The sequence below is a fragment of the Aquarana catesbeiana genome, linkage group LG09 (assembly GCF_042186555.1).
Source record: "Aquarana catesbeiana isolate 2022-GZ linkage group LG09, ASM4218655v1, whole genome shotgun sequence".
In the NCBI taxonomy this organism is placed as follows: Eukaryota; Metazoa; Chordata; class Amphibia; order Anura; family Ranidae; genus Aquarana; species Aquarana catesbeiana.
The window spans coordinates 217,534,872-217,547,296 of record NC_133332.1 but is presented as its reverse complement, the minus strand read 5'-3'; the positions used below and the strand labels follow the sequence as shown (position 1 = coordinate 217,547,296).

General features: G+C 42.1%; 1 protein-coding gene and 1 pseudogene across 17 annotated transcripts in view; both read right to left on the bottom strand.

The window, feature by feature from the left end:
* Window positions 1-12,425, bottom strand: part of EHMT1 (euchromatic histone lysine methyltransferase 1) — a 259,917-nt gene that overhangs the window by 88,388 nt on the left and 159,104 nt on the right. For 15 of the 17 annotated variants that reach the window (XM_073599701.1, XM_073599700.1, XM_073599703.1 and 12 more), the window contains exons 14-15: window positions 6,883-6,915; window positions 2,487-2,569 (exon numbers count right to left, since the gene is read on the bottom strand). In XM_073599701.1, coding sequence (XP_073455802.1) covers window positions 2,487-2,569; window positions 6,883-6,915 — 116 coding nt within the window. The remainder of the gene's footprint in view (window positions 1-2,486; window positions 2,570-6,882; window positions 6,916-12,425) is intronic. The other 2 variants (XM_073599717.1, XM_073599702.1) reach the window with 1 other exon arrangement.
* Window positions 8,892-8,972, bottom strand: LOC141109074 (U2 spliceosomal RNA; annotated as a pseudogene).

The window sequence follows — 12,425 nt, the reverse complement described above, 5'->3', positions numbered from 1 at the left end:
AGAGTTGTCCAGTAGCCACTCCTTATCTTGGCTGTGTGCTTAGGGTTGTTGTCCTGTTGGAAGATGAACCTTCGCCCCAGTCTGAGGTCCAGAGCACTCTGGAGTAGGTTATCAAGGAAGTTTCTGTAGATTGCTGCATTCATCTTCCACTCGATCCTGACTAGTCTCCCAGTTCCTGCCACTGAAAAACATTCCACAGCATGATGCTGTCACCACCATGCTTCACTGTAGAGATGGTATTGGCCAGGTGAGGACCGGTGCCTGGTTTCCTCCAGACCTGATGCTTGCCATTCAGGCCAAAGAGTTCGATCTTTGTTTCATCAGACCAGAGAATTTTGTTTCTCATGGTCTGAGAGTCCTTCAGGTGCCTTTTGGCAAACTCCAGGAGGGCTGTCGTGTGCCTTTTACTGAGGAGTGGCTTCCATCTGACCACTCACATACAGGCCTAATTGATGGGAGTGCTGCAGAGCTGGTTGTTCTTCTGGAAGTTTCTCCTCTCTCCACAGAGAAATGCTGGAATGCTGTCAGAGTGACCATTGGGTTCTTGGTCACCTAAGGTCCTTTTCCCCCAATCGCTCAGTTTGGCGGGGCTGCCCGCTCTAGGAAGAGTCCTGGTGGTTCCAAACTTCTTCCCTTTACGGATGATGGAGGCCACTGTGCTCATTGGCACCTTCAATGCTGCAGACATTTTATTGTGCCCTTCCCCAGATCTGTGTGTCAATGCAATCATGTCTCGGAGGCCAATTGCTTGGACGTCATGGCTTTATTCTGTGTGCTGACATGCACTGTTAATGTGGGACTTCAAATAGACAGGTGTGTGCCTTTCCAAATCATTTTCAATCAACTGAATTTACCACAGGTGGACTCTAATCAAGTTGTAGAAACATCTCAAGGATGATCAGTGGAAATTTTGAATTTCAATTTTGAGTGTCATGGCAAAGGCTGTGAATACTTATGACGTGATATTTCCGTTATTTATTTTTATTAAATTAGGAAAGATTTCAAACAAACTTCTTTCACGTTGTCATTATGAGGTATTATGTAGAATTTTGAGGACTATAATGAATTTAATCCAGTTTGCAATAAGGCTGTAACATAACAAAATGTGGAAAAAGTAAAGCGCTGTGAATAACCATTTGCTGGGCAGCTTTTGATACTTCAAAGTGCAACTAGAGGCAATTTTTTTTTACATTTTCGATAAAGAAAGGGAGGGTTATAACTCCTGTCATGTTTTTTTTTTTGCCATCCGTGTCCCATTGTGGAGATTTCCCTACAGTTTCTGTCCCATAGCTAAAAACAGTAAGTGAGAGAAAATCCCTCCAAAGTAAGGAAATCCTATAACTTTTGCACAAACCAATCAATACAGACATACTGTGATTTATTTTTACCATTTTTATGTAGCAGAATACATATTGGCCTAAATTTTTGAAGAAATTCGATTTTTGTTTCATTTTTTTTATTGGGTATATTTTATAGCAAAGGCCTGAAGGAGGCCACGCCTCCGAAACATGTCGTCCACTCCCCAGCCACGAGTGACGTCAGGCAGCACCGGCTGGTCCGCTTTGGGCGGTGTGTGTTACAAGGAAGCTGGCGGTCTGTGCTTACTGAAATACTTTACCACGCTGCTAGTTGCTGTGAGTTAACTAATCTATACAGACCAGGAGAGGAGGCTATTATGGAGCTGTTTATGCCAATTAACGCTGGATGTTTGTGAGTGCAACTCTCATTTTTATACACTTATCTTCATCTATTAAACGATAACACACTAGGGCTGGTGTGCGCTCTCCCTCTTGTCTTTATACATTTTCAGAATCATGTCTACCACCCAGTGGACTTTTGGGAGAGTTGCAACACCCTAAGCGAGGAATATACAGACTGTTCACTGTTGGAATAGGTATAGTGGGGACAGCGCTAAACTTGGTTTGTTGTTTGTGTTTGAACAGGTATTTTATATGCTTTCTGAAAACGTTCTAAGCCTGGGGGGACCCAAATGAAGGTGCCACATCTAAGGCCTGTAAGTTGCAAAATCCTACATTTTTGTTTTTGGGGTTTTTTTTTTTTTTTTTTTTACAAACAAAGGTGTTTTATTGTTGTCATATAGGTTGAATACAAAAGCACATCCATAGGTACAGTACATATCATCACGTGGAATACATTTGTGTACATACAGGTCCAGACAATACAGCTAACAAGTACAACATGCAGCAAAAGTTCGCATACAGGTAGCATGTGGATTAGGTTAATACATTCCGCGTAGGTGTCTAGTAGTATACCTTTTACTGTTATCTATCTTAGGATAGGAGATCCTCACCAGTACGTTAGTCGGAGGTCCATACGGCCCAGACTTTTTCATATTTCCACTTACAGCCTCTATTCAAATATGTAATTCTATACATGGCAGTGCTTTGTTTTTGGGTTTAGTTATCCTATAATTTCTAAAGCTTTGTTTGGGCAGAATTAAATGGACAGCAACAAAAGCTACTCACCAAGCATCATTAACACTTTCTGTAGCTCCCCTTGCCTTGCAGAAAAATACAGCTGTTTGGGGTGGAAGCGCAATTTTTTTGGCCTGTGAAGAAAAAAAAACAAAAAACATTAGAAATAAAATGTAACAAGGCATAATCAATAAAAAGGAGCTTATAAGATGGCCTCCCCCTAGCCCCCCACCCCCAAATACTTACCAGAGCCCAATCTCAGTCCAGTGCTGTGTCCGAGATACATAGGTGTCATAGGAAGGTTTAAGTAGAAAAATAGACTGTTACACATTCCATGGTGGAAAAGCCAGATCTCAGTAACATTAATGTAGCCATCATACAACATATTTATCAATCTGATATTGACTATTGAAGAGAACTTACATGCTTCCAAAAGCTTACCATTACTTGCACATCCAAAGCCAAGCAAATTTGTATTTTTGCTTTGATGACAACAAGCTTTGCCCATGCAGAACATTAGGTTTGATTAAACAGATTTGTAGGGTCACTATGACATATGACCCTATACAGATAAGGAGCCCCGAGTAGGATTTGGAATTAGTCTTGAAAGAGATTGACTGTAAGGGCTCAAAGAAGGTGTAGGGAAACTGCTTTTCTTTTTTTACAAGTAGGAATGGGTAGTAGAAAAAACAGGACAGTAACAGGGACTCCGTGTACCTCTCTAAAAGACAGAGTGAATTAAAGGGCCTGAGAAGTCTCTGCTCAAAGCTGGAGCAAATCTCAGATGACCTTCATTGTGAAGAAGGCTTCTGAGCAGGTCCTGTGGGCTTAGAGGTGAAGGGTCCGCCACAGAAGGATGGGCCTGCAGTGGATGACAGCTGGAAGAGGTAATGGATTGTACATGCAAGGTAGAGGTGAAAAATCAAAAGAGAGGTGTAATTGTGCATAGTGGGGTGGGAACCCCCTTCTCTCTGTAACTGTCTCAATGTATTCTTCAAGGGATTTTCCAAAGAGGAGCTCATTGTCAAAGAGCAGGGTTGGACAAAGCTCTAAGCTGTAAGGTCATTCTGGAAATTTGACGAATCACATTCTTCATGGCGTCCACACAGAATAGTAAGGCCAAGGGCAAGAGCTGTAATCTTGCAGAAAGAACAGGATTATCCATACTAGAAGAAAGTTTACTGTTGAGCTCTCTGGCCCGGTTTGCCATAGTCTGAGCAACTAAGATCGCAATGGCCAGCTGCAGCTCTGGACCTGCCAGGGCAAAGGAGGAATTCAGAAAAGTCTCCAAATGCCTATCAACAGAATCCCTAAAGAGGTAATGCCCTCAATAAGATCAGTAGATAGCTTTATTAGTACTAGAATGCCAGGTTCAACAGAGGGAATTTCTCTTCTGTAGGGTACAAGGCAGCAAACATGCCAGGAGGAGTAAATAACTTTTCAGAGTAATGCTGGCCATACACTATACAGAAAATCGGCCGAACCCATTTTCGAAAAACGAACGTTCGACCGTGACCGCAAACGATCGTGCCATCATATAATGTCCGATAATCTGTTCAGTGGACATGAATAAATAATTTTGTGTTCGTTTTTTTACATATACCTAGTGCAGGCAGTTCGGACGGGAAACACATTAACCTTGCAATTTATCGTACGTTCGGCAGAAATTTTCCAAACATGCCGTTCGTTTTTTTTCCACAAAAACGTCACAAACGATTATCGATTTGTACCCACTAACTTGCCGAAAAACGAACGAAGTGTCCATACGAACGATTTTTCGGCCGATTTTTCGTATAGTGTATGGCCAGCATTAGGCCAATCCACAAATAAAGCCCAATCAGCTTGATCAAGTATAGGGAAGGGATTTCTAGACAATGCCTTCTTTCTTGTGACAAATGGAATACGTGGAGCCCTGATAGTGAAATTGCATACGACATATTTCCTAATTAATAATGTGGCTCACTAATGCATTTTAAGCCTCCGAATCTTGGTTAAGGAGGCCAAATAAGGACATAAGCATGGCTTTACCTTATACCAAAGGAATGTTATTGGTAACTGACCAAGTCCTTGAGGGGTCATATTGCAAAGGGAGTTGGCTTGGGGGTGGTCTATTCCTTATACACAAGTTTAAATACCACAGCCCAAACTGGAATAAGTTAGTCTCATCCAGAGCTTCACCAAGCAACATGCAAGCATCTGGTCTAATTGCCTGGCCACGTCTTTATGGGGGGGACTCAGTGGCAAAACAGCATCTTTATTTAAGTATTCTTGTCATAATTTCTTTATCTGTATCTGTCATTACTTTTAAAAAAAAGTTATACTTTTAAATATTTGTGTGATCTCTCTTTGCACATATTGAACACAACCCCAAAAACGTGACAAAACAAGGCCATGCAGAACTATGTGCATCTAGCCAGAGACTAGCACTGCCTCAACCAATGTGTCTGTTGTAGCCAACATATGGAGAGAAGCCAAATTATTAACTTCACAAAAATTTGGTAATGAAAAATCTTCAGCAGCCTTTGATACATTGTCAGCTGCCCCCTTGCCTTTTGCAAATGTTAAGTGAGCCAAGCAGTTCAGGTTCTAATGAACATATATAGTACAGTAGAGCTGCTCAATTAATCGTTAAAAAAATCGTTATCTCGATTCAACCCCCCCTGACGATCTCTATTGCAGAGTTTGCTGATTCTTTCATATAACAAGTGGAGAGACTTAGGCCTCTTTCACACGGACGATCCGTATGTCCGTTTTTCATCCTTCCGTTTTCGGATGAAAAACGGACATACATTCATCCCTATGGAGCGTCGGATGTCAGCGGTGACATGCCTGCTGACATCCGACCTGCTCCGATCCGAAAAGTGTAACGGAGGAAAAACCTACTTTTCCATCCGTTTTCGGATTGGATCGGGTGACGACGGACACTACGGTCCGTCATCATCCGATCCCCCCATAGGGGAGAGCGGCGCTCTGACAGGTCCGCCGCTGCACAGCCTGCAGCGATGGACCTGTCATCTTCCTGCTCAGCGGGGATCGGCGGAGCGATCCCCGCTGAGCAAGCGGGTGTTCACGGGGCGGATCATGACTGATCTTATCCGTGTGAAAGAGCCCTTATGTGCTCATTCAGCTGTCAAAAGAAAACATCTGTGCAGTCTGCCAAGTTTTTAACATGAAACATTGTAACTCTTCCTTCTTAGATCAAAGGGATAAACTTCTGTGAGTTAAGAAAAAATCGAGGCAGTCTGCCACATTTTTTAACAATGTGTAAATGCAGGAAGTTTAACCACTTAAAGTCTAAATCTTTTTCTGACACTTGTTTATTAAAAATATATTTTTTGCTAGAAAATTAGTTGGAACCCCCAAACATTATGTATATATATTTTAGCAGAGACCCTAGGGAATAAAATGTCAATTGCTGCAATATTTTATGCAACAATGTATTTGCCCAGCGGTCTTTCAAATGCAATTTTTTGGAAAAAAATACACTTCAATGAATAAAAAAACAAAAAAATGAAACAGTAAAGTTAGCCCAATTTTTTTTTTTGTTTTAAAGTGAAAGATGTTACGCCACAAGAATCGTGATCTATCTTCTAAACAAAAAAATCGTGATTCTCATTTTAGCCAGAATCGTGCAGCTCTATAGTACAGTCATGGCAAAAAATATTGGCACTCCTACATTTCTGTCACATAATGCACCACTTTGCCAAAAAAATTGTTGCAATTACAAATGTTTAGGCATTCTCATGTTTATTTATTTTGTTTGTATTATTAGGACACAAAAAAGTGGAGAAACAAAAAGCCAAATCTGACACATTCCACTCTAAACTCCAAAAATGGACTGGACAAAATGATTGGCACCTTCTCAAAATTGTAAGAAATAATTGCATTCCAAGGTTGTGATGCTCCTGTAATTTATAATAAACTTACTTGCATCAATTAACAGGTGCTGACAATATAGAAATCACAATGGTAACCAGATAAAATGGTAAAAAATGTACTCAATCTCTCTGTTGCGTGTCTGTGTGCCACGCACAGCATGGAGAAGAGAAAGCAGCAAAGAATTGTCTGAGGATTTGAGAACAAAAATTGTGGGAAAACATGGACAATCTCAAGGTTACAAGTCCATCTCCAGAGATTTTAACGTTCCCGTGTTCACCATGCACAACATTGTCAAGACATTTACAACCCATGGCATTGTAGCTTATCTCCCGGGACAAAAGAGAAAAATTGATCAAGGATTGCAACAAAGTACTGTTTAAATGATGGATAAAGAACCTTGATCAACTTCCAGACAAATTCAAGCTGACCTTCAGGCACAGGATACAACCGTCAGCTTGTACTATATGTTGCTTTCTGAATGAAAAGGGACGCTATGGTGGAGACCCAGGAGGACCCCACTGCTGACATAAACATAAAAAAAGCCAGATTGGCATTTGCCAAAACTTACCCAAGGAAGCCAAAATCCATTCGGGAGAATGTGCTGTGGACAGACGAAACAAAATTACAACTTTTTGGTAAATCCCATCATTCTACTGTTTTCAGAAAAAAGAAAAAAAAGAGGCCTTAGGGCCAGTTACCACCACATGCAGTCCAGTGCGTTTTTTTCTGCATCAAAAATGCATAGAAAGTAGGTTATATGGTTTTCAATGGCATAGTTCACACCAGTGCTCGCAGTTCCAGTAGAACATGCTGCATTTTTCCTGCACTGGAACACTGTAAAAAGTATCAAAAACTCACGGGAACGCACCGGAGCGCACCAAAAACGCACTGGAACACACATGTTCTTATTTAAGGTTAAGGAAAAAAAAAAGGGGGGGGGGGAATGCACTGGACTGCACCAAAAATGCACTGGAACGCATCAAAAACGTGCATGCAAAAAAGCATCTGAAGCGCATCCGGACTGCGTTTCTATGGTGTGAACTGGCCCTTAAAAGAAGAGAATACAGTCCCTACAGTCAAACATAGTGGAGGTTCACTGATGTTTTGCTGCTTCAGACACTGGATGTCTTGACTGTGTGCATGGCATTATGAACTCTGAAGACTACCAAAGATATCTGGGGTGCAATGTAGGGCCCAGTGTCAGAAAGTTGGGTCTCTGTCAGAGGTCATGGGTCTTAAAGTAGGACAATGACACAACGCACACGTCAAAAACACCCAGAAATAGTTTAAGACAAAGCGCTGGAGAGTACTGAACTGGCCAGCAATGAGTCCAGATCTAGATATTATAGAGCACATGTTGAGAGATCTCAAAACAGCAGTTGGGAAAAGGCACCCTTCCAATCAGAGACCTGGAGCAGTTGGCGAAAGAAGAGTGGTCCAAACTACCAGTAGAGAGGTGTAAAAAACGTATTAATGGTTACAGGAAGTGATTGAGGTTATTTTTTCCCAAGAGATGTGCTACCAAATATTAAATTGAGGGTGCCAAAAATTTTGTCCAGTCCATTTTAGGAGTTTTGTGTGTAATGTGTCAGATTTGGTTTTTTGTTTCTCCGCTGTTTTGTGTCATACCAATACAAACAAAAGACATAAACATGAGAATGCCTAAACATTTAAAATTGCAACAATTTTCAGGGGGAAGTGGTGCATCATCTGACAGAAATGCAGGGGTGTCAATTTTGTCCATGACTGTAGGGGAGAAATGCAGAAGAGCTGTTGGCACCCCATTTTTGTTTTGAGCCCGTGGTGCAGTGACAAAAACAAAATGCCAAGGTGAACTAAAAAAGCACATGTGAACACACAAAAAAGTGCGCAAGGGTGTGTCTTTGGTCCACTCCCGAAGAGGCGGGACCCCTCTATGGCACAAGACTCCTGATGGGGGTAAAGCATACTCAGGTTTACTTAACCAAGAGGCTCGGTGGACCCTGCTCCTCATGGTTAGCTGTAGTCAACCGAGTACTAGATGGGGGCTTTCCAAAAGACAAACACCCCAAAGGCAGGGGACTGCCACACATCCTCCATTTAGACTAGGCCTGAAGACCCACACCCTACTACCAGTGACTAAAAAAACAAAGGCACATATAAAGTGCAATGACAAAAACACGAGAATGAAGAAAACAAAAAAGCGACAATGATGTGCATCATGGCATGGCCTATTAACAAAAATTGTACCGGTCTCGGTTAAAAGCCCATGTGCAGAAGAAAAAAAAAAAAAAGCTGCGTTCAGGCGCTCATTCTCCCAGTGGGGTCCAAAACCCATAGTGCTACCAAGAGCATCCCTGGATCACCACTCCCAGGGGTCAATTAACACCGTAGGCTCTATACCTTCCCAACCCCTGGCCAGACAAGGCAGCATTGTTTTCAACAAGGAGGCACTGGGGCCTTCTGGCATACCCCACACTTGGGAAGTACTAACGACCAACACCTTACATGGTGCATGCTCAAATTGGTTTCCCACCCACATGGGAGACCCCTCAGGACCCCCATCATACCAGCATACTATACAGCTAGCCATTACAGAATGAGTCAGTGTCCATCCAAACTGGACACTTATCAGAACAGATACTACACTTGATCTTAACCAAAAGGCTGAGAAGGGACTATTTTCCAAAAGTGATAATAGCCTTTGGAATAAATCAGATAGAGTGGCAGAGAATTCTGCTTTAGTTAGACAAGCCACGTGATGCACTTCTGTCAGGGAGCCCAACTCAATGGAATGGAGCTGTGTCAGTGATGCTCCAGAACAAGGAATCGCCTATCAAACTGAGAGAAACAGAGTTTCCTCAGGGTCTGCAGTGGAATGTTTGCCATTTATCTCATATGCTCCTGCTAAACACCCACCATTGCTAAGTGAGGATTTTTCCCCTGCGGGGTACTCACAGAATGGATAAAGACTGAAGAGGTTCAGAGTGTCCAGTATAAAAGAATCAAAACAAATCAACAGCTCACAAAGTTCCTGTGGCTGGGTCTGATGTATCGAGCTACAGGTGACACAGCAAATGATCAGACTGCTCAAGTGGCGGAAAACGGCAGACAGAACTGCGCAATTATGGGTATTAGAAGTACTATGTCACTAGCCAGAAAAACTTCCGGTAGTGAGGTGGAAAAAAAAAAAACAGCCAAAATTTAAAATCAATGCTTACCAACAAAGCTGAATGACGCAAAACAACAAATAGGCGAAAAAAAAAAAAAAAAACACAAAAAAAGTGTAGATTACCCCATAACATGGGTCTTTAAAACCTCTGTTTTGCTTAGCACTGATGATAACTGATGTACTGTAGTGTGTACTCCAGATCAGAGTAATGCTTCAACAAGACATGTATAGCCAGGAACCCCTGAAGGAGTATTCAGGGTCTTGGTGCCAAGGGAATAGACCACAGCCCTAGTGGCTAGCTGCACATGCCATAGCAGCTCTGGTCAATCACATAGCTGGAGCGCACAAATCAGGAAGAAAGACCGAGGGAACATGTCAGCCTTCTCAGCAGTGATGGAATGAAGCCCTCCAGCGCTGTACTAAGGTGAGTATTTCATAATGTGCTTGCACCACATGCCAAAGTTAGCACTGAATGTAGGGTTCAGATCCCAAAGCAAACATTACAGGCTGGCCCCACTGCTGTGGGGTCTGGGCATGGTTTCTGAGGTATACACCGAGGGTTACCAGCCTGGAAACTGCTAGTGAGCCATAAGGCAATAGGTTGTCAGATCTTGATAGGAGTGTCAGTTAAAGGAGGAAAGGAAAACTGGTGAAAAATAGTAAAATCTTATCCAATGGGAGAAGGAGTCCATCACCCAAGGACACTAGCGTAAAACTGTAGTCTCACAAAGTGGCCATTATATGGATGCACTGGGGACATTCCTGCAATGCTATTGCCAGTGTCCAATAATCTGAAGGCAGTGGCATATAACCCATGGTCTACCCATCAATTCATGTTTTCTGTATTGTATGAGTAAAAAGTAACTCCACTTTTGTGGAGAAAAAAAAAAAAAAAAAAAAAAAAAAGACATTCCCCTCTGGGTGATCTATGTACATTGCAAGGATTTTAACAAACTTTGTTGTAGGCAGATTCATAACTTTTGTTATTCTGAAGAAATAGCCATTTGTCTGTGTCCAAAGTGAATCTGTATTGGAGTGATTTTATCTTTCTCAATCAGCTGCTGCACTTGCAGGGCTCTAATGAGGAAAGTGGCAAAGTCTGCATACCTTTAGACGTGATTTCCCTTTAGGAGTATCTCAATTTGCTGCAGGTGATGCCAAAAATCTGACTTGAATCTTAGTGCAGACTTCTGGGAAAATCAGTAAGCCAATCACTTAATCAGGAAATTACATTTTCAGGGGGAGTTCTGTACACCATATGTGTACAGAAAGCCTCCAGGTAGCCATATTGCATTGCACTTTACAGAAAATTAGAAATTAGAAAATAAAGGTCATTATTAATAACATTCATGAGTTGCAATTTTATACCCTATATTTTTTTTTATTTGCCTTTTTTTCTCTCACAAAAGTGGTTACCCTTTAAAATATGATTTTAAAGCACGCAACACTTTGATTTTACACTATTTGTCCCGGTGAATATTACCACCACCAAGAGAGAAAGTGCTGAGAAATCCAAAATTTTAAAATTGCCAGAGTAAGAGGTGACGATAAATCTTCTCTTAAAGCAGCAGTAAACCCTGCTTGGTCATTTCACCTACAGATAAGCCTAAAATAAGGCTTGCCTGTAGGTAAAATTAATATCTCCTAAACGTGCACCATTTAGGAGATATTCACCCTGCTTGCAGCCAGTGACATCACTGGCGCATGCGCTCTGAATATCCGGCATACCTTGCCAGAATGTCAGAGCTTCGTGCCAGAAACGAGGGCTCCCGTGCACATGCCATAGCAGCTCTGGTCAATCACATAGCTGGAGCGCTCAAATCTGGAAGAAAGACCGAGGGAACATGTCAGCCTTCTCAGCAGTGATGAAACGAAGCCCTCCAGCGCTGTACTAAGGTGAGTATTTCATAATGTGCTAGTATGCGATGCATACTAGCACATTATGCCATTGCCTTGCAAGAGTTTTTTTTTTACTTACCTGACCCCTCGAAAGCCCCGTGCTCACCCCCGACATCCTCTTCGCCGCTCAGCCTGGCCGTTGATTGGTTAAAGTGGATGGATTGAAAGCAGTGCAGCCATTGGCTCACGCTGCTGTCAATCACATCCAATGACGCGGCGCACCAGGGTAGGGCCGAGTGATACTGTGGCTATGGCCTCCGGCTGCATCACGGGAGCGCGCCCGCAAGCACTCAACACCATGTGAGGAAGCTCGCATGAAGGTGTTGAGTCCTTGCAGGGGGGAGCCGAGTCAGACGCCGAGGGACCCCAGAAGACCAGGATCGGGGCCAAAATGTATCTTTAGTGATCCTTTAAATAGCATATACATAAACAAAAATTTTGTCAGACAAATTTACAGTTTAACTTAAATACTTTGTATTTTTCCCCCAGGCACATTCTGACAAGTGTTTCTTCATCACTCACTTGCCTTACAAAAGCAGTGAGGCATACCTTCTTACATTCAAGCAATAAAAAGTCAACAAAGCAGCTGTTGCCTAACTTGTAACATTCCCCTTTCTATCTTGTTGCTGTATTTTACAATAATACAAACAGCTGTGAATTAACTGCAGCATTAATAATTCCTCTACACTTTAGCTAAAGGTTCTGGCCTCCTGCAGCGAGCAGGAATTGCTACATAGCTCCAGAGAAATTTACCATTTTCAAACAAAAATGCATTTTGGATGCCGGATTTTATCTTCTTTCTCGCTGAATGAATTGTAATATTGTTAATCATTACACCATCCATTTCTGTAATTATTTTATATTGTTCATCTGTTTTCCAGTTTAAAATCATAAACGAGATTCAAAATAATTCTTACTCCGAAAGCTAGCCTGAGGCTGAGAAAACCATGTGGAAACAGAGGCCAACAGCTAGCAGAGGAGAGACGATTCAGTGGAGCTTGTCTGAAACAACTAGTGCCCACTGAACAGTCAGTGATTTGTTACAGTGGTTAATAAAATGT